The 21,735-nt window shown below is 39.6% G+C and overlaps 2 protein-coding genes across 5 annotated transcripts in view; one reads left to right on the top strand and one right to left on the bottom strand.

Annotated features, from left to right (window-relative positions):
• Positions 1-466: 466 nt before the first annotated feature.
• The window catches only part of kiaa1549lb (KIAA1549-like b), a 196,258-nt gene continuing 174,989 nt past the window's right edge, over positions 467-21,735 (bottom strand). For 3 of the 4 annotated variants that reach the window (XM_084409246.1, XM_084409247.1, XM_084409248.1), the window contains 3 exons: positions 18,673-18,809; positions 14,618-14,769; positions 467-4,044 (listed from right to left, as the gene is read on the bottom strand). In XM_084409246.1, coding sequence (XP_084265372.1) covers positions 3,769-4,044; positions 14,618-14,769; positions 18,673-18,809 — 565 coding nt within the window. In that variant the 3' untranslated portion in view covers positions 467-3,768. Of the gene's footprint in view, positions 4,045-14,227; positions 14,303-14,617; positions 14,770-18,672; positions 18,810-21,735 lie in introns of all 4 variants that reach the window. The other variant, XM_084409249.1, reaches the window with a different exon arrangement.
• Positions 4,074-9,193, top strand: LOC311290265 (uncharacterized protein; the record flags this gene model as incomplete). The annotated part of the gene is made up of 4 exons (XM_084408642.1): positions 4,074-4,091; positions 5,116-6,289; positions 7,598-7,826; positions 8,361-9,193. 3 exons carry the CDS (start codon positions 4,074-4,076, stop codon positions 7,639-7,641), a joined length of 1,236 nt encoding a protein of 411 aa, XP_084264768.1. The 3' UTR covers positions 7,642-7,826; positions 8,361-9,193.

Genomic DNA, 21,735 nt, shown 5'->3' with positions numbered 1-21,735 from the left:
TAAGTAGGCTTATTGGGACACAGCAATTGACTGTTGTGCTTGGTACTGTGTTCCGTCCACATTGGAGGATGCAGATAACAGTTAACAAAACCAAAATTCATAAGCTGACTTCCTTATCCCTGCCAGATAGGTTGCAGATATTTAATGCAATGACTTCCACACATTTTTAAGTGTAACATAAGTGTTCTATTATATTATTGGGTCACTTTTGTCTCAAATTTTAACTCAACCTTGCAAAAACGCTATAAACTTAAAATGCCTTAAAATGATTGATCGTAGATTATGCCACATATCACACAATTACAATTGATAATTCCTGAACCAAAGATACACATGCTGTAAACAAATAAAATGAAAAACAATTTAAAGAGTTCAATAAACAAGAATCATGTTCATTCTGTTATCTTTTTTTTGTTGCAAAATGTCTCATCAAAAAATGACTCAAACACACTTTTTAATAGCGCTTTATTAGACATGTGGTTCCAAATCAGAATAACATCAGAATGTTGATTTTATCATACTTAAATTAAAAAATTTTAATAAATGCAAATTCATTTTAAAAAGTTACTTTGACAATAGTGAAATTGCACAGGATTTGAGTGTGACCACCAGATGTTACTATGATTATAATTGCCTGCAACTGACTATAGCCAGCTATCAAAGTTTTCACTGTTAATAGTATGATTTAAACAATGTTTAATAAAGTAAGTAAACTTTATATTAAGAAGCTTATTGAAGCTGCCTCCAAACAAATATGGAGAAAACTAAATTCAGTGTGAAAATAATCTAAACTAATCAAAACATTATTTATTTTTTTATTATAATTGTTTTTACAAAATGGACCACATTTTAAACATTTAAATGTTGTTAGTTGAAGAAAAGTTTGGAAAAGAATGTTGGGATTATAGTAAAAAAAAAAAAACATACTTATTAATTGTAGGTAATACAAGTATAATGCATTGCTGTTGCCGCTTCAGCTGTGATATTCAGCTGTGGGGACAGTATGTCCTATAAAACTCAATTTACTTACAATAAATACACAAAAACTGTCAAACACTCTTGTTTTCTTTAGCCACTTCAGGGTACATACAGCATGCTCAAGATAATGAATAGTTAATTGCTTATAGTTTTATTTGGGAAGATAATGTGGACTACTTTCAGACCCATGTTGGCAATGAAAATACTGGATTTTTCTTGGGATGTTACAGCGATCATCAAACTTCTGGCAAATTTTTTAGACATGTATTGCTGAAGAGACATGAGTAAAGTGCATGTCAAAGTTACAGTCAAATCAATTCCTTCATGTGGAATTTTGATCTATGAATATCTGACTCATAAACTGATAAAAAGTTGCTTTAAAGGAAATAGATAAATTGTGTCAGTATATGAATAAAACACTTGTCTACTTAAAATGCAGTCTGTTACAATAAAGAAAGCCCTTATGTCCAACAAACAACGAGTTAAATAATTATATATATATAAAAAAAAAAAAAAATTAATGTGATTGTTATAAAGCTTTTGTATATTTCACTTTCACCCACAATAGCACCTTTGACACTTTTTTTTTAAGGGTATATTGTTATATCTCAACTTATTAAAGCATAGCACATTCCATTTGTTGTAATTTGTGGAATGAAAATGAGACTGTGAGGCCCCTGTCTGAACAGACACAGATGCATAAACCACTCGATTGGATGTAGTTAACATCAAATTTTTACAAACAATGTATTCTAAAGTTGTTTGTGCACAGTAACACAGTATATATTTTGAAGAGACTGTATTTCTGTCTCTTCATTGCCTCATTTTTGTTTGCCTCAAGTTAAATATAGGCTCTACCCTGACTAAGGTCCTCACAAATGTGTCTACATGGAAAGTACCCAATGCGCCGCATCACCTTTAGTTGGCCTAGTTTAGATTTTTGACATGGTGCAAAGCTACTGCAGGCCCAATATTTTCCTGTCTGAATTGTATTACGATTTATTTTACAACTATCACTTGTGAATTGATTGATATGATTTTCTTTTCTTTTTTGTATATGTTTTTATATTTTCCCATATTTTTATGTTAGTATACTATATTTTTATGTTATTTTATTTTTATTACACGGCTCTGTGGAATACTTGATTCTGATTAGTCAATAGCGCTATCCAGCGGTATGTTAATCCCCGGATAACAACTGCTCAAAACAGATAACGCAGACTCTACCGTATCTCTTAAATATTCGTCTAGTTTGAACTTGCCGCACAACTGCTCTCTCCGCAGAAGCTTTGCGTTTAAAGACCTAATAAAATATTTAGACTGCTGTGTAATAAGCTACTGATGATGTACATCCAGCCGGTTGTTCTCAGAATATATAACTTCTTACGTATAACTTCTGACCATTACATTAACTAAATTCATTTAAATTATTTTAGCCATAGAAATAGACTTACCCTTGTAAAATTACAAATATAATTATAATAATAATAATATAAAATAATAACAATAATAATGTCAATTTTTATATCAGTTAATTTCCATAAAGTTTTAAACATTCTGGATAAATCTGAGAGATGACATGCGGATTTGACAGTTCCAGTGTAGACAACCTCAAGACAACATTTTGACAGTTACACCCAATTGTGGCAATGCGTTCCAAATAATTAATTCAGGTTCTGAGCCTTGAAAATGACTTTGTTGTTTCAAATTGTGTTTTGTTTGCAGAACCTGATTTTACCAATCAGATTTGAGGGACAAGTTTACAGTTTATATCAAGTTTAGGCTTACAACCAGGGTTAGCTGCTTCTGCATCAGTATTATTCTCCTATCATTTTCCTTTGTTTTTAGGGATAACTTATGGGTAGGGTAAGGTTTAGGGGTAGGGTAAGGTTTAGGGGTAGGGATATGATTATGATTACATTTTCAGACAGGAATGTTGTTCCAGGATCAACAAAATATGTTAAATACACATCTAACGCTGCAAAATCAGGATGTGCGTTCTGCATGCTGTAATTTGTTGTGTCAGTTTGTTTCTGGTTTAAAGAGATAGTTCACTCCAGAAAGAAAATTCTCTCATCATTTACACACCTTCATATTGTTCCAAATTCAAAATAACACAAATGAAGATATTAATAATCTCTCATAATTTTTTCAGTTGTACTTGCTAGATTTGCAAGAAAAAAACTATTTTGTTCTCCTGTTGACCATATTTAATGTGCTATTTGTATGTATTTTATGTAAATAAAACCCTAAATTAAATCTGTTTACCATATAAATTGACCATGTCTCTTCAGAAGACTTGGATTAAACCGCTTGATTCATATGGATTACTTTTAGAATGTCTTTACGTACTTTTTTTAAGCTTGACAATTTTGGTTACGTTTACAAAAAGAACAAGAGAGTATTAAAAATATCTTAATTAGTACTCAGAAAATCAACAACATGACAGTGAGTAAATGTTTAATTACCGTATCAGGTTTCATAATTAAACCTAACACAGCTAAAATGGGAAAACGGTGTACATTTTCATATTGTCTGATTAAATTAAATCTTTAATTTTATATTAATGTGAAACTACAATAAAGGAAAACTTTAATTACATAATGTTATATAGTACAATGGCAAAGAGAACCACACAAGACTTGTTTTGAAAACAGACAGGTGTTTCATTGAAGGAAAAAAATAATAATTACCAGTGAAATATGATTAAGTTCAGTGAAATTATAAGTCTAATCTTTACAGAAGTTATAAATGTATCAGTGCAGATGGTCCATGAATCCATTGGAAGTTCTACACCTGGAACTCAAAAATGTCTGCTTGTTTCTTGGCTAGTTTGGCCACCTCATCACGGATGGCTTTGACCAAGGTTGAAGTGGAAAGGCTGCTGAGAGGGATGCTGCTGATCGCATCTCCAGGCTCTGCTAGACTCTGCTGGGATGCTGCGGTGGAGGAAGAGGGTGGATGGTCTGGACCACCCTGAATGGCCTGGCGGTGGTGCCACAGGAGAGGGCTGCCCTGAGGATAGTGAGGGTGAGGAAAGGCCTCTGCGTAGCCTGGTAAGGGCATCTGAAATAGAAAACAGGTAACATTCAACAATGCCTGTGCTAAAACCAGTCAGCAAGGGTGTACTGCTATTTTTTTTTGAGTCTTGATCTGTGCTGCAGTTGACCAAACTCTACACTTAAAAAAGGGAACCAATAGACAAATGCACAAGAAAGAGACACTCACGATAAGGAAAACAAAAAGCTTAAGGATCTACTAATATAATAAGTATTATTAGTGACACTCCATTCAAACAAGTTTGAATTGTGTGATTTGATCATTTTCATTAAACTATGAATTATGAAATCATAAACAAATCACAAACTCTGAACAAGGGTCACATTGTCACCAGGGTTGGGCATAGTTCAAAATTTAAGAATTGACTCCTCGAGTGTAAATTTGAATTGAATTGGCCACCCCGTCAAAATGCCATCAAAAATAAAATGCCCCGCCAACAAAAATAAAATAAATAAATAATAATAATACTTGAATTGTCTTAAGTTTAATTTAATACCAAAAAATGTGACAGTTCATTCTGGGAAATAATGTTTTTTTTTCACATGTTTTCCACATTTAACTATTAAATAAAAAGGTAATTTTTTGCATATAATTACATTCATCTGACTGGACAAGGAGGTCATTTCATTGTTTGTTTTACTCTTCTTTTCTGTGTTTACTGCAAACATTTTGAAACTTCTTGTTTATTGAACAGGGTTGATGAAAATCTTAGGGAAAAGTTAAGAAAGTTCTTAAGATAATTTAAGATAAAGATAAAGATGATTCTCTGCTTATTTTTCATTTTTAACTTCACATAATTCTGTATTTTATTTAGACGCGTTGCTACATTAATAAACAGCCGCGTGTGAAAATTATTATTGCAGTTTAATTGCACTTAAGTATTGGCTCCTAGCTAGTTTCGATTTGGCCCATTTTCGCTTTATTGACTTAATTGCCGGACCGAGACAGCTGTCCTCACTCAAGCGGTGATAGCATTATATCTATATCTATGTAATTTGTGCGCTGTCGCGGAAGCGTCAGCGGAAGCGTTCAGCTCTCGTGTTCAGCCTCCTCGTGTGAAGACCGACTCGGGTAAAGACCAGCGACTCTACCTGCGCGACTCCACCGAGCAAGGACACCAGAAAGGCACTTAAGTATCTCCTTTTCCCTTTCCCTTCCCACTTTTTATCTTATTTTTCACCTTACTCAACATGTGCTTTCAATATATTCCTGATATCTCTCGGCAACGCCCTTTCATCACGCGCAAAATGCAGCGCAATACTGCTAATCTGCGTCCCATTCTCTCATCCTCACACACTTCTCTCTCTTTCCGTGGGTCTATGGAATTGTCAGTCAGCAGTCAATAAAGCTGACTTTATTCCAGCCTTTGCATCTCATTCTACTCTTAGTATCCTGGGCTTGACTGAGACCCGGATTCGTCCAGAAGACTCAGCAACCCCCGCTGCTCTCTCTAGCAATTTCTCCTTCTCTCACTCCCCTCGCCAGTCTGGGAGGGGTGGGGGTACAGGGCTTCTCTTTTCTAACAATTGGAAATACTCAGCGCTCTCTTCTCTATGCAACAACAACTCATTTGAATATCATGCTATTACACTTACAACTCCCAATAAGATCCATATTGTAGTCATTTATCACCCCCCAGGTCAGCTGGGTAACTTCGTAGAGGAGCTGGATGTGCTGCTGTCCTCTTTCCCTGAGGACGGCACCCCACTTCTAGTCTTTGGTGACTTCAACATTCATCTCGAAAAGCCGCATGCAACAGACTTCATCTCTCTCCTAGCCTCTTTCGATCTCAAACGACTCATCACCACAGGAACTCACAAATCAGGCAACCAACTGGACCTGGTTTACACACGCAACTGCATCACAGACAACATTTTGGTGAGACCTCTCCATGTTTCAGATCATTTCCTCATTACTTTCAGTCTACAACTCTCTACCCCTGCACCTCCAACCCCACCACCAGTTACTTTCAGGCGAAACCTGCGCTCACTTTCTCCCTCCCATCTTTCCTCTGCCGTGTCATCTTCTCTTCCCCCACCCTCACAATTCTCATCTCTGGATGTGAATACCGCAACGGATACCTTATGCTCCACTCTAACCTCTTCTCCAGACAATATCTACCCTCTCTCCTCCAGGCCAGCACGCGCTACTCCCTCCAACCCCTGGTTATCTGAGGTTCTTCGTGAACACCGGACCGAACTCAGGGCAGCGGAGAGGAAATGGCGCAAATCAAAAGACACATCTGACCTGAGTATGTATAAATCTCTCCTCTCTTCCTTTTCTGTTGATGTTCATGCTGCAAAATCTTCATACTTCCACAACAAGATCAACAGCTCCTCCAACACACGATCACTCTTCAAGACATTCAACTCTCTCCTCTGTCCACCTCCACCACCACCCACCTCCTCTTTAACTGCTGACAATTTTGCGAACTTCTTCACCAACAAAACAACAACTATCAGCAGTCAGTTCTCAGCTCCACACACACAGGAACCCAGTCTGACACCTTCCACAGCCAATATCCCTCTGTCCTCCTTTTCTCCGCTAACCGAGGAAGAAGTATCTACACTTCTCCTCTCCAGTCATCCTACCACCTGCCCTCTAGACCCCATCCCCTCACACCTTCTACAAGCCATCTCTCCCACACTTCTACCAGCACTCACACACATCATCAACTCATCCCTACATACTGGCACTTTCCCTACAGCATTCAAGCAGGCTTGGGTTACTCCACTCCTTAAAAAACCAACACTAAACACATCATCTGTAGAGAAATAGGCTGCAGTATGTCCAAAATTCTGCTGCAAGGCTGCTCACCCGCACCAGGCCCTGGGATCATATTACTCCTATCCTCCAGCAGTTGCATTGGCTTCCTGTCCACTACCGCATCCATTACAAAATCCTTCTCCTTGTTTATAAATCCCTACATAATTTGGCCCCATCTTACCTATCAGATCTCCTCACCCCATACCTGCAATCCCGCACCCTTCGCTCTAGTGATGCATGTCTCTTAGCAGTTCCTACATCTCGGCTTCGCTCCATGGGTGACAGGGCCTTTAGTGTGGCAGGTCCTAAAATGTGGAATGCCCTGCCGCTTGAGATGCGCCAAAGCACAAGTGTATCCATTTTTAAAACTAAGTTAAAAACACATCTTTTTAGTTTAGCTTTCTTGTCAGCCCATTGATCTTGCTTGCACTGTCTTCACCTCGTGCTCAGTGTACTCATGTATGCCATTTGAGGGTGTTTATATTTTCTCTGCATCTTGGCATTTTATGTACCGTGTATGTAATCTATGTCCCAAGCTGACTGTACTGTCTATACTGTCAGTGAATTCCATCATGGATGTAGCTGCATTGTTTTGTTTTAGTTTTTTGTATGTTCTTTACTATACCAATTTGTACAGTGTCCTTGGGTACCTTGAAAGGCGCTTTTCTAAATAAAATTTATTATTATTATTATTATTAATTACAGACCTATCTCTCTCCTACCATTCATTGTGAAAACACTTGAAAGAGCTGTTTTCAACCAAGTAACATCCTTCTTGTCTCTAAACAACCAGCTGGATGTCAACCAATCTGGCTTCAAGAAAGGGCATTCGACTGAGACTGCATTACTGTCGGTCACAGAAGCCCTACGGATCGCAAAAGCTGCTTCCAAATCTTCAGTCCTCATTCTCCTGGATCTGTCTGCTGCCTTCGACACTGTGAATCATCAGATCCTTATGTCCAGCCTCTCATCACTGGGCGTCACAGCACCTTCACTCCACTGGTTCGAGTCCTATCTCACAGGTAGGTCCTTCAGGGTCGCATGGAGAGGCTAGGTATCCAGAGCACATCAACTGACCACAGGGGTTCCCCACGGTTCAGTTCTTGGTCCCCTCCTCTTCTCCATCTACACCACATCACTGGGACACATCATACAGGCACACGGTTTCTCCTACCACTGCTACCCATACACAAAAGAAATATATTTTCTGGATATGTTTTGGAATATATGCACATATTTGAAATTGGCCCAATAAATATATTTCATACTTATATTTACTATATTTTTGTTATATTTCAGAATATATTTCAATGTATTTTTTTCTGTACGGGTCCCCAAAAGTGTCAAAAATATATGTGGCATATATTCCAAATACATTGAAATATATTCTGAAATATAACAAAAATATATGAAATATAAGTATGAAATATATTTATTGGGCCAATTTCAAATATTTGCATATATTCCAAAACATATCCAGAAAATATATTTCAAATATAATTCTTTTGTGTATGGGTATGCTGATGACACACAGCTCTTCCTCTCATTTCAACCAGATGATCCCACAGTAGCTGCACGGATCTCAAGCTGTCTGGAGGACATCTCGACATGGATGAAGGAACATCACCTGCAGCTCAACCTGGCAAATACTGAGCTTCTCGTCCTCCCTGCCAATCCGTCTCTACAGCACAACTTCACTATCCAGCTAGAATCATCATCAATCACCCCATCAAGGTCGGTCAGAAATCTTGGAGTAACGTTTGATGACCAGCTGACCTTCACAGATCACATTTCAAAGACAGCTCGATCATGCAGGTTTGCACTGCACAACATCAGGAAGATCAGGCCTTTCCTTACTGAGCATGCAACACAACTTCTCGTCCAGGCCCTGGTCATTTCTAGGCTTGACTACTGCAATGCTATTCTGGTCGGACTTCCATCATGTGCAACTAAACCTCTACAAATGATTCAGAATGCTTCTGCTCGTCTTGTCTTCAACGAGCCCAAGATGGCCCACGTCACTCCTCTGTTCATCTCTCTGCACTGGCTACCTCTCGCTGCTCGCATCAAGTTCAAGGCATTGACGCTTGCTTACAGATCTATCACAGGCTCAGCTCCCTCCTACTTTCACTCACTCCTACGAGTCTACATCCCTACCAGAAGCCTACGATCGGTCAAAGAGCGACGTCTCGTGGTTCCATCACAGAAAGCCACAAAATCACTTTCCAGAACATTCTCATTCACAGTTCCATGCTGGTGGAACGCTCTCCCCACCCTCATCCGGAATGCAGAATCCCTGACAACATTCAAAAGACAGCTGAAAACCCATCTCTTCCGTGAGCACTTAACCTCATTTAAAAAAAAAAAAACCTTCCCTTTCCCTTTAAAACCTCACTTATCGGGCTAATGCTACTCTGAATAATGCCGGAAACTTCGTATTTTGAGCACTTCTTGCGTTGTTTTTGCCTCTTCATAATGACTCGCTAATTTGTAAGTGGCTTTGGATAAAAGCGTCTTTTAGACTAAATGTAAATGTAAATGTAAATGTAATTTCCAAGAAGTTTGTAAGTATGTTCCTAAGTGCAATTCATAAAAACTGAAAATTTATAAAGAATATTAAAAATATCTTCATTTGTGTTTCAAAGATGAACATGGGTTTGGAATGACATGAGGGTGAGTAAATAATGGCATAATTTTCATGTTTTGGGTGAATTAATACTTTTAGAAGTTCTCAAGTGTTTTTGAGATATTTATCGATTTATTTTTTTATCGATATTTAAGACTTTGATGTGGTCTTATTGTATACTATCCTCCTAATGAGCCTGCTTTGTCTAATACAACACATTCAAAACTTCACATTTAAATCTTAACCTATCTGATTGTTATCTCGCCCACGAACCGCTGGCTGAGCGTCCGATGCATAATGGTACACTTAACTGGAAACACTTCAGGATTTACAAAGTCGTCATCTGATTGGATGAATTATACGGGATGTCCGGGAGACACGTTGCGTTCTTTAATGGTCCACCTGGAAACAAAGATGCTGAGACGCCAGACGCCCTCATAGAAGAAGAACGTTGTCGTGTTTACAATTGTGACAATGGCCTTGTTTACACTGCAGGTCTTGATGCCCAATTCTGATTTGTTGCCTATATCCGATTTTTTTGACCGTCCATTTACACGTTCTTTCAATTGTGACCCATATCTGATTCATGTGTTTACACTTGACATACTATCTGAAACGTCGCACATGCTTAAAGGGGGTTCTTGCACAGATGGACAAATGTGAAATATGCTTGATGCTAGCTTTGCGATATAGCCTATGCGAAGTTCGCCAAACATCACCATGATTTTGAGGCGGAGGAAGACGAAAAGGGCCATCATTACAGCCTGCGCATATGCTTCAGTTATTGTGTGCGAGAGAGATCTCAGGACTGGTGGGAACATACAACACGATCTCATGAAAGTGCATATCTATACCACAAATTTTATTTCTCGTGCCATTTACACACCAAAAATAGTTTTTGCATGCAGATACGCACTGTAAACCCCTTGGGTAGGATTAGGGTGTGGAGTGCGTGTATTACACGCCATAAAGTGCATATCATATGTACGCGAAAACTGCATATCATATGCACTCAAAAACCATTTTTGACGTAAATGGCACAAGAAATAAAATTTGTGCTATAGATACGCACTTTCATGAGATCGTGGTGGGCTTTAACGAGGAGCAGCGGGTCTGAAATTGTAGGATGAGCAAGCCAACCTTTGATATGTTGTGTCAAGGTGTGTCCACATTCCTCTCCTACAACGACACAACGTTTCGTCGGGCCATCCGTCCCTTTGCTGATACGCGTCGGGGTTTCTCTCGTCATTAAACCGCGGAGACGTAGCCTAATGCCTCAGAAAATTCGATCTGACTGTTTACATGACAGTCGCATTGGCACATTATTTCCATATAGGCTATGAACGAGGCCTGAAACCGATCTCGAAATATCCGAATGCATGCGTTTTCTTCCTGTTTACTCTGTCATAGAACATATCCGATCTGTGTCACATTTGAGCAAAAAAATCACATTTTTTTGGGTCACATTTCATATTACACATCGACAGTGTAAACGAGGCCAATGAGCGCTTTTCATGATCAACTAAACACTGGATTTTCAAAAGTATGTGAAGTATGTAAATTTTGCGGCATAGACTCTTCAAAATACATCCAAGAGTTTTACACACTGGTTTGTTATTGTAGGGACATCAATGTTACATTTTCACGCCCGTACACATGACGCGTAACAAAACGAACTGTGATTGGTTGCTTTACATGTCAGTCAGATGGGTGGTCCTTGGCCAATGAAAGCTGCTATGGAGTCTAGACCTTCTGCCGTCAGACTGAAGGTCTGGCTACGCGAGACTAAATTGATTTTCCCTTAACTGTTTTTAAGTAGCAAGCACTGACTATTTACTTGCTAGGTTATACAAGTAAAATCTTGTAGTAATATGTGTTATATGCAGATATTTTATATACTTATTAATTCATTAAACATCTTACCCTTGGGGGTTTCAAGATAAATGGGAGATTATCCTAAATTTAAAGCATTATTTACTTTGATTTTTAAATCTTTCCCCACCAGCACTATTTAAAAAAGGGTTGCCAGCCACCGCCAGCCTTTTTGATCATTTTCACAAAAATGTAATGGCCCTCAGAATATTTTGTTGTGTGAATATTTGAACATGCAACATATCAAAGGAAAGAACAGGGCCTTTGCTTTTAAACTTAAATTAAACTGTTTTATTCTTTATTTTTGAACATTTTGAACAAAAAAGCTGAGAAAATTGCGTTTTTGCTAATTTGACAATTTCACACAAAACTCAAAATTTTCACAGAAAATTATTGGCACCCTTTCAAAATTGTGGATAAATAAGTTTGTTTGAAGCATGTGATGCTCCTTTAAACTCACCTGGGGCAAGTAACAGGTGTGGGCAATATAAAAATCACACCTGAAAGCAGATAAAAAGGAGAGAAGTTGACTCAGTCTTTGCATTGTGTTTCTGTGTGTGCCACACTAAGCATGGAGAACAGAAAGAGGAGAAGAGAACTGTCTGAGGACTTGAGAACCAAAATTGTGGAAAAATATCAACAATCTCAAGGTTACAAGTTCATCTCCACTGATCTAGATGTTCCTTTGTCCACAGTGCACAACATGATCAAGAAGTTTGCAACCCATGCCACTGTAGCTAATCTCCCTGGACGTGGACAGAAGAGAAAAATTGAGGATAGTCCGGAGGGTGGATAAGCAGCCTCAAACAAGTTCCAAAGAAATTTAAGCTGTCCTGCAGGCTCAGGGTGCATCAGTGTCAGCGCGAACTATACGTCGACATTTGAATGAAATGAAACGCTATGGCAGGAGACCCAGGAGGACCCCACTGCTGACACAGAGACATAAAAAAGCAAGACTACAGTTTGCCAAAATGTACGCGAGTAAGCAAAAATCCTTCTGGGAAAACGTCTTGTGGACAGATGAGACCAAGATAGAGCTTTTTGGTAAAGCACATCATTCTACTGTTTACCGAAAACAGAATGAAGCCTACAAAGAAAAGAACACAGTACCTACAGTCAAATATGATGGAGGTTCAAAGATGTTTTGGGGTTGTTTTGCTGCCTCTGGCACTGGGTGCCTTGACTGTGTGCAAGGCATCATGAAATCTGAGGATTACCAAAGGATTTTGGGTCGCAATGTAGGGCCCAGTGTCAGAAAGCTGGGTTTGCGTCCGAGATCGCTGGAGAGTTCTGAAGTGGCCAGCAATGAGTCCAGATCTAAATCCCATTGAACACCTGTGGAGAGATCTTAAAATTGCTGTTGGGAAAAGGCGCCCTTCCAATATGAGAGACCTGGAGCAGTTTGCAAAAGAAGAGGGGTCCAAAATTCCAGGTGAGAGGTGTAAGAAGCTTATTGATGGTTATAGGAAGCGGTTGATTTCAGTTATTTTTTCCAAAGGGTGTGCAACCAAATATTAAGTTAAGGGTGCCAATAATTTTGTCCGGCCCATTTTTGGAGTTTTGTGTGAAATTATGTCAAATTTGCTTTTGTTCCTCTGTTTTTTTTGTGTTGTTCCAATACACACAAAGGAAATAAACATGTGTATAGCAAAACATGTGTAATTGCAATACTTTTCTGTGAGAAATACTTAATTTTCTGGAAAAATTTCAGGGGTGCCAACACTTTTGGCCATGACTGTATAACGGTGAAAACATGTTATATTCCACCAATGCCGGGGAAGAATTGTATCATAAATGACAGAAAATTCCATCATTGTCGGGGAAAGAGTTAAGAACATTATTTTTAATAACCTGAATTTTTATTAAGATCTAATAAAAGAAAATAGAGCTTAGGAAGAATTGTAATCTTAAGAATGTTTTGTGCCCATGTTGTATAAAAGAAGATTATCAGAATATATCTATAAGTTAAAGGAATTTCATTTCATTTCATTTCATTTCATTTCATTTCATTTTCATTTAATTCTACTTCCTTACATTCTGCATAATATTAATCAAAATCAGGAAAATTAAGAGACCGTTTGGTATTTATGGAATGAACCACCAGAGGAAAATAGGGGAGGATCATGTCTTTTTATTTTTTGTTGAGGGGAGGGTCATCCAACTTTTTTTAGTGTAGGGGGAGGGTCACCCAACTTTTGTATTCATGAAAACAGCAAACTTTCAAAGTGGCTTGTTTGGTGCATATTTTTCCATGTAACTCCATGTAGCTCTCTCAGTCTCGGCCCCCCATCGCTATCAAAAATCAAAAATCCAGTTTGGCGCTGTTGAACTTTTGTGATTGCGAATAAGTGCAGTGTCCTGTGAGTGTAACTCTACCGCTGCATTAACATGTGATGTGAATGTACGTTGAGTTTTACAGTATTTGGATTGAGGCGGCAGAACTGCAGCTGATAGAATGTGCGCTGTAGCACGATACTACCATATTTTAGTTTCCACAACAATGTTAGTGAGTAAATCTACTGAAATGGCCACCATAACAGTGGATTGTGATGTGTAAGATGAGAAAGCAGAGGTTAAGTCATTTGTCATGGTTGTAAAAAAACAATGGCTATCTGAACATCTTTGCCAAGCGCAAACCAGTATAGAAGTAATCAATAAATTATCGGGGAGGGTCATGCCTTTTTTCACAATCATTTTTTGGAGGGTCATAGAAAAATGTATTGCTGGCAAAGGGAGGGTCAAGTCTATTTTGACTATAGATCTCAAAACTCCTCCGGTAGCCCCTTAAATAAAAAACGAACAGTCCCTAAAGGTCTTTTTTTTTTTTTTTAAGTCAATTCAATTCTGAATGGCACACAACCCTGCTTGTGACAGAGGAAAGAAAGAAAAAGAAAAGTGTTCATTTGAAGAAATGTGCTCAACTACCCCGGGAATTTGTTGTTTCCACTCAACGTCAGCGATAAATTCAGTTCAGCAAATGGTTTCTAAATGACACTGGTTCTGCAAAAAGACACCGTGTGAATGCAGGCACACACAAACAGGGATAAGGACAATCCAAAAAGACGAGCCTTGCACCCAAGGGCAGGTCACAAAAGCAGACAGAATGTACCCCAAATTCAGAACAATTTATAAAGGCACATGTGACAGACCAGTTCTGCTTCTCTTGGTTGCAGTCCATGAGGTTTACTCCACGTTAAGTTGTATTAGTGATGCATGCACTGTAACACTGGAGTCTTGGGATGCAACCCAGTTTGTGAAGCAGAATTGGACAACTGATAGAAAACCGATAAATAAATATGATAAATGTATTCTTACAGATTCTGCCCACTGAGGAGGCACGTCCTCGGGTTCAGGGGGGTAAGACATCCAGGATGGGCTGTGATAGGAGGAGGGTGGTGTAGAGATGAAATATCCTGTGCATCCTGGACGAGTGGCTGGGATGGCGTACACTGCTGTCATAGGATTTCCTGTGGGTCAAAAAAGGAAGAGATTTTAGGGTATATTTGAAATAAACACATGCTATCATTAAGCATATTGGGATTAACTTATGTTTACATATTCTGAAGGAAATATGAGTAGTGTTTGGCTGTGCCATACTCATGGCCATGATGCTAAAAAGTTTTGAAGGTGTTCTGTGTGGTTGCTTTGTGATTGCTTGATATTTGACGTCAAAATAGCCCACCCAAAAATCGATGTTATTCTTTTCTAGATATGGGTCCAGTCCCTCCTTCAATGTAAGTTTCTGATGTTTTCACATTTTATCATCAGCCAATTCAGATCATTTAAAAAAGTAACAGCCCAACTCTCGTCAACAAGGTTCACAATTTGAGGTATCCTTCATGTGCAGATCACCAATGATCCAGGAAGGGTGTTAAACTTCCCTAACTTAAAATATAAGCATAGCTACACTCTACATAACTATACTAAAATGAAGGTTCTTTATTGGCATCAATACATAGTTCAGGCATGAAACTGTAATCGAACGCTGATTGGTTCTTTCAACGCTGCGGCACCAGCCAATCAGAAGTATTTCCACGCAACCATATATATCGTACCCTAGCTTGCGATCGGCACGCTGCGCGATGTGATAGCTTCTGTTATCCATTCTCCTCCCAAGCACCAATCTGCTACAGGGGTTCTAACATTTCTTGAAGCAGCCTTTCATTTGTTTGTTATTTTTGACTAAGCTGAACAAATTATTGTATTTGCTCAGCAGCAGCAGCATAGCAGATCTCGTCTGCCAAAATGAAGCCTATTCCATGTTCCATGTAATAAATACTGGTTGAAATTGATCCACTCTGAGAGTTGTCATGACTGAAATGGTTTTATGAAGAACCTTCAACATCCATGAAACCTTTCCATTGCACAAATGGATCTTTAACCCATAAGAACCCGTGGTGACGCGGGTGTCACAAACACTGGTGATTATCTAGAAAGGTCTTTTTAAAGCAGTATCCCTTATTTTCAACTCAGGAAGTCCCTTAGTGACATATAAGGAACATCCAGGTTCAGTCATGTGGCAATGTGTGCATTTTTGTTGCCATGGCAACATTTCCAAAATTATGGCCTGTCTGGTTAGCACATGTTGCTATGTCAGCAATTTTTAAAAACACTTGTTTTTGTTACTAAAGGTATGTTTCAAACCATGCAACAATTCTAATGTTTTAATAACATATCCTAGATTACACTTAACCTGATTTTAATACATTTCTTGAACAAATTGATATAAAACCAGTTGTGAAAATATTGTGGTGACATGAATGTCACATCGGGCTGTTAACCTTAAAATAGTAGGTGGAATTTTGATGTGACGTATATGTCACATTAAGAAAAATGGTAATGAGCTGCTCAATTAATTTATCTGATTCAATTATTTTATTGTTATATATTTTCTGCTGCTCATTTCAAAGCATATATTTTAACAAATGTAAACATAAAAACAATGTAAAAATTAAAGGTGCTGTATGTAACTTTTTTTATAAAATGAATCCTTTTTTTATTGCCCGTCTGTGAAGGGGTTGTAATCACACATTACAATGATCCACTTTTCGCGTTTTGCTATTACCTCTGAAGGCCAGTATTCCTATTTTTATGTGAAGTCTCCGGGTCGGATTTTCTGCGAAATCCACCGGATGTGACGTGCATGCGCGCTCCCGAGCCTCTCCGTTTTATATATACAGTCTATTGCGACGGCACTGCAGCTAACGACATGGAGTCTGATAACACCAAAAAACGACCTGCCTCCAGCACAACACAAACTCCAAACTCCAAACTCCAAAAAAAAAAAAAAATGTATCTGCTGAAGCTCGTCAGGCCAAACGTCAATCGGATCGACTCAGGACGAAAACACGGATCAACATTGGCAGAGCGTTTGAATTATGGAGAGACCTCCGCTTTGTTTTAGGTATAAAAACAGACCCTGAGTTGGCTTTCATCCTTTTGGACAGGTAAGCTAACAATACTTCAAAGCATGTAAAATATATTGTGATTTTGTGCTTTAGTTGGCTCAAGTTAGACATCATTAGTTCGCCAGCTAACGCCGACCATTTGCTAACGTTATCTGATGTGAAAGACTACAGTTGTAACTTTATTGTTTTTCACGAGCACGAGCGCTGTTGTTGCAATCTGAAACATCACCGCTAGAGGCCGCTGGATCCTACATACAGCACCTTTAATTACAATGTTAATGAAATGTATTTTGAAACTATTTTGCATACCTGTAACTAAAACAAGATGTTGATATCATATGTTGGTCCTATTTTAGGTTATTTTAACTTTTTTGTAGTAAGAATAACATGAATAGATTCAGGAAACAACTTGATGTTCAGAATGTGCTGAAAATTATCTAGGGAGATAACAGTGAGAATGAGGGATGTGACAGTGACTAGGAAGAAGACATTTGATGACCCTGATTACACCCTTAACAAGAAAGACATGGAGGAAGATGAATCAAGTGGGTCTGATTCAGACATCAAGTGATTTAGATTTAGAAGCTGCACAACCAAACATAAACTCTGGGAAGCAAAAAACACCCAGCCAGGGTAAAAAAAAAATTATTGGAGAAGGAAACATTTTGAAATCCCTGAGTGCACATTCAAAGGACCGAGTATCACACCTCCAGACAATCTTCTAATGCCCCTGGAGTATTTCAGAACGTTCCTAACAGCAGAAATGCTTGAGCTCCTAGACTAGAGGAACAAACTAATTTGTACAGTGTGGAAAAATCTGGAACTCAGAAGAATGTTAACACCACTGTTAAAGAAATGGAAATACTGATTGGTATCCATCTGCGCATGGGTCTGCACCTAATGCCAGGAAATCGTGCATACCGGGAAAATGACACAAGGTGTCCCATGGTGACTGACAACATGTCAAGCAACTGTTTTCAGACCCTGGTAGCAAGTCTACCTTTCACTGACAACAATGATTTGTCAAATCGGCAAGCAGAGGATAAGTATTGGAAGATCCTTACATGGCTTGATATGTTTCGCAAACAATGCTTGGCTGTCACCCGGCTATCTTCCCAGAAAAGTAATAATTTTGATATATGTTGTGGAAAAGAAAAAAAACAAACAAAAAAAACTGTTATTAAGCAAAAACAACTGCAGAAACATGTTATAAGTGGTCCATTTGGTCTGTTTTATATGCCCCATAATTTTCCTATAAGGAGAAATTGGTCCGGGTTCTTATGGGTTAAAGTGGAAAAATGTTCTCCAGATAAATAAAATGTTCTTCACACAAAAAAAAAAGAAAAAAAGAAAAGGTTTTCCTTGAAAGATTCTTTGTGGAACAAAAAAATGGTTGTTCTATGGCATCACTGCAAAAATCTCTGGTTCACTTTATATTGAAGGTCCCTTTAACAATCTGTTGACTATAAGTAACGTTGCACCTACTAACTCTCATTTGAGTGTTAGTAGAGTATTAGTAGAATGGTAGGGTTAGGGTTAGAATAAGCTGATATGTTGGCAAAGTTACTTATAGTCAACAGAATGTTCAAAAGGGACCATCAAAACAAAGTGTTACAAAATCCCAATTTGGAAACTTTATTTGAACAACATTTAAAAATAAATAAATAAAATTGCACTGTGACACTGCTTGAAGAAAATATGAAACATATGGACATAGTAAACTCCCGCTGAACTTCTCGTTTGCTGGATGTATGTTGAAAACATGAAATGGTAACATTGAACAGTATATTAAAAAAAAGAAAAAAGATTACTCATATGGAAGTATAGTACAGGAATCCATCAATGTTCATGGACATACACGGCTGAAATTTTACTGGTTATGAGGTGTGAAGGCCTTTGCATGAGAGAAGTCATTATTGAATGTTTGTAAACCATAGAAAAACAGTTGAAACACACACTAACCTGAGTGGTTGGGAATGGGCTCAGTAGTGACAGGAGGGAGTGGCGCTCTGCTGTTTGCCATGTAGGGAGCACTTTCATGCTGACTCTGCATTGACGATTCAGGACAATGACCCTTTGGACCAAGATCAGAAGATGACCTGAAGAACATAGCAACAATTTCATGCATTGACATGGTTTTACCACCAGGTGATAGTGTTGATTTATGTGGAAAGTCAATATGCTGCCTTTGTACAGAGAGAATTAACTAGAATTAATTATAATTAAGTTATATGGCAGACTTCATGAAAATACATGATTTTGTTGAAGAAATATTTCACCAAAAATATGTCCTTCTTTTGAAATGTTGAAAATAATGTCCAGGATGCTCTTTTCCAAACAATGACTGTGAATGGCTATTGATGCAATCAAGCAAAAAAAAAAAAATTCACACTCCATCTGGGGAATCCCCATCAACCCCCTGACCGCCCAACAGTTGAGGGTAATGAGAGAGGAAAAACTTTGAACAGATTTTGGCACTAATGGACATCCATACTGCCAAAGCTCTTCATGCACTTCTGGAAAAAAAGACGATCTTTGCATAGTGTTCCGAGCCTTGAAACCAATCATCCAGCTGTGATCGCTCAGAATGAGTCTGAGTGTGCGGTGGCCCAAGCAGGCATGGCTGTCAAATCTGATTCAGCACGAGCAAACACCGCCAAAGCGGGAAGCTCTGTTTTATCTTCATCTTGTAGCCCAAGGCTGGTTGTCTACCTTGACCTAGACTGCAACTAAATGGTTGCATTTTGCAACATTTTTTCCTTCTAGTGCTACTGAATTTAAGAGGCTGCTCACTGTAGAGCCAATGGGTTGACGTCCAGCTCCCCCTCACTGGATGTAATGGGTGGAGCTAGATGGTCTAAACACACCTTAACCATTCTCATAAACCAGTGTCGAGTACTGAATTCTTTAACTGGGTATGCTGGGTGTTGCACCATGTATATGTTGGACCTTTTATTGAAAGTAGCCTACATTTACCTGTTGAGACATTCCGTTACAAGCGTGATGTTTGAGTTGAGGGAACAGCCATTAGCAAAATATGCTGTATTTTTGTAATTCCTCTAGGTGCCACTGGTGTCGCAGAAACTACAAACTTCACCTTTAAATTGTATGGCGCATTGTCTTAGGACATACAAAAGACTCAGATCTAAACCAGAGAGGAAAAATAAGAAACACCATGGCAGGTGTTCATTTAAATGTATGCAGGAAGGTTTTATTTATTTTTATAAAAAAAATTAAATTAAATAAAAATAATATATATATATATATATATATATCAGATTAGTCTGATAGTTTCTTTCATGACAGTATCTGTTTACAACTGTTACATTACACCTTACACTCCTATTACACTATACAATTACAACACTTCAACACCTGTCTGAGTCAATCCGTTACAGAAGACCAGACCCTACTTTAACGCAGCATGAGCGCTCCAGATCCTTTTCAGGAGATCGTGGATGGATTCAAGCACGCGTTCAGCGCTTCCACCATAGATATCTGTTATGAATGAGATGACAGAGGCAGATCCAAGTGCAACAATTTATTCAACTCAGTCAAAGATTAGATTCAGCATCAACAGATTCAGGGTTAAACAAAGGCATGTCGAGAACCAGGCTGGAGATCATGGGCAGGCTGCAGGCAAACGGAATCCAGAAACAGGCAGAGGGTCACTAGGCAGGCTGCAACAATCAGAGAGATTCAGCAAGGCAAGAGTCAAGACACAGGTAGGCAAGAAAAACCAGGAACGCTCAGACATGCACACAACAGTGAAACAATACTGCACAAAGAGACGCCAGGTTAACAAGCCAGATATAGGTTAACTGATCAGAGTTAAATCAGAACAGGTGATAGTCAATCAGCAGTCAACAATGCATACTAGAAAGCAAGTACGCGAGTCCATAAACATACAAAAGGGGCGCTGAAACTTGAGTGAGAATAATCCAAAAGGGCTGGCTACCGTCACATAGCCCCCCCCCCCAAAGGAGCGGCTTCCAGACGCTCCAAACAAACCCCCCCATCCCAGGGAGGGTCAGGCAGTTCAGGAAGCCAGGGAGGATCAGGCAGTTCGGGGATCCCCAACAGATCCGGACGGACACAGAGACAAGGTAACACCGCAGGTACGAGGGACCAAGGTGGAGCAGAAAGCACATGGGACCGAGGTGAAGCCGAAAGATCGAAAGACCGAGGTAGAGTCTGAGGCTCAGGGGACAGAGGCGAAGGTGGGGAATCCACAGGCCAGGGCGATGCTGAGGACTGGACACCCTGAGGCGAATGCACAGCGACACAGACAGGTAGCTGAGGATGAGCAGAGGGGTGGACAGGGCTCAGCAGCAGCAGAACAGGCGAGCAAAATGAGTCCAATAGAGGCGAGAGAGGGAGTGTGGGTGGAAGCGCCAAAAGCTCACCCCTGGCAGTGTAGGATCCATTCAACACGGCTGAGCTGGCTTCGTCCAACTCGGCAGGGCTTGACTCATTGGACTCGGCAAGGCTTGACTCATTGGACTCGGCAGGGCTTGACTCACTGGACTCGGCAGGGCTTGACTCACTGGACTCGGCAGGGCTTGACTCACTGGACTCGGCAGGGCTTGACTCACTGGACTCGGCAGGGCTTGACTCACTGGACTCGGCAGGGCTTGACTCACTGGACTCGGCAGGGCTTGACTCACTGGACTCGGCAGGGCTTGACTCACTGGACTCGGCAGGGCTTGACTCACTGGACTCGGCAGGAACGGCCTCGTTGCGCTCAGACTCCGGTTCGGCAGGAAAAACCTCTGCGGTCTCAGATTTGGCGGGCATAATTTCCACAGTCTTCGATTCAGCAGGCGCTATATGGGGCGCTAGCTTGGCAAGACTCACGTGGACAGCAGGCACAACAGCTCTGGCGCGGAGAGCGGATTCGAAGGATCTGGCGCGAGGCAAGATATTTCTGGTCGATCGCACTGATATCAGCTGAGGGTCTATTATGCTGGATATCATCATAGGAAGTCTAGTGACTAATCGGGTAGCAGGGCTTACGTGAAGCGC

Source organism: Rutilus rutilus (genome assembly GCF_951802725.1).
Source record: "Rutilus rutilus genome assembly, chromosome: 5".
Taxonomy (NCBI): Eukaryota; Metazoa; Chordata; class Actinopteri; order Cypriniformes; family Leuciscidae; genus Rutilus; species Rutilus rutilus.
Note: the sequence above shows the minus strand (reverse complement) of the source record. Positions and strands in the feature narration are given on the sequence as shown.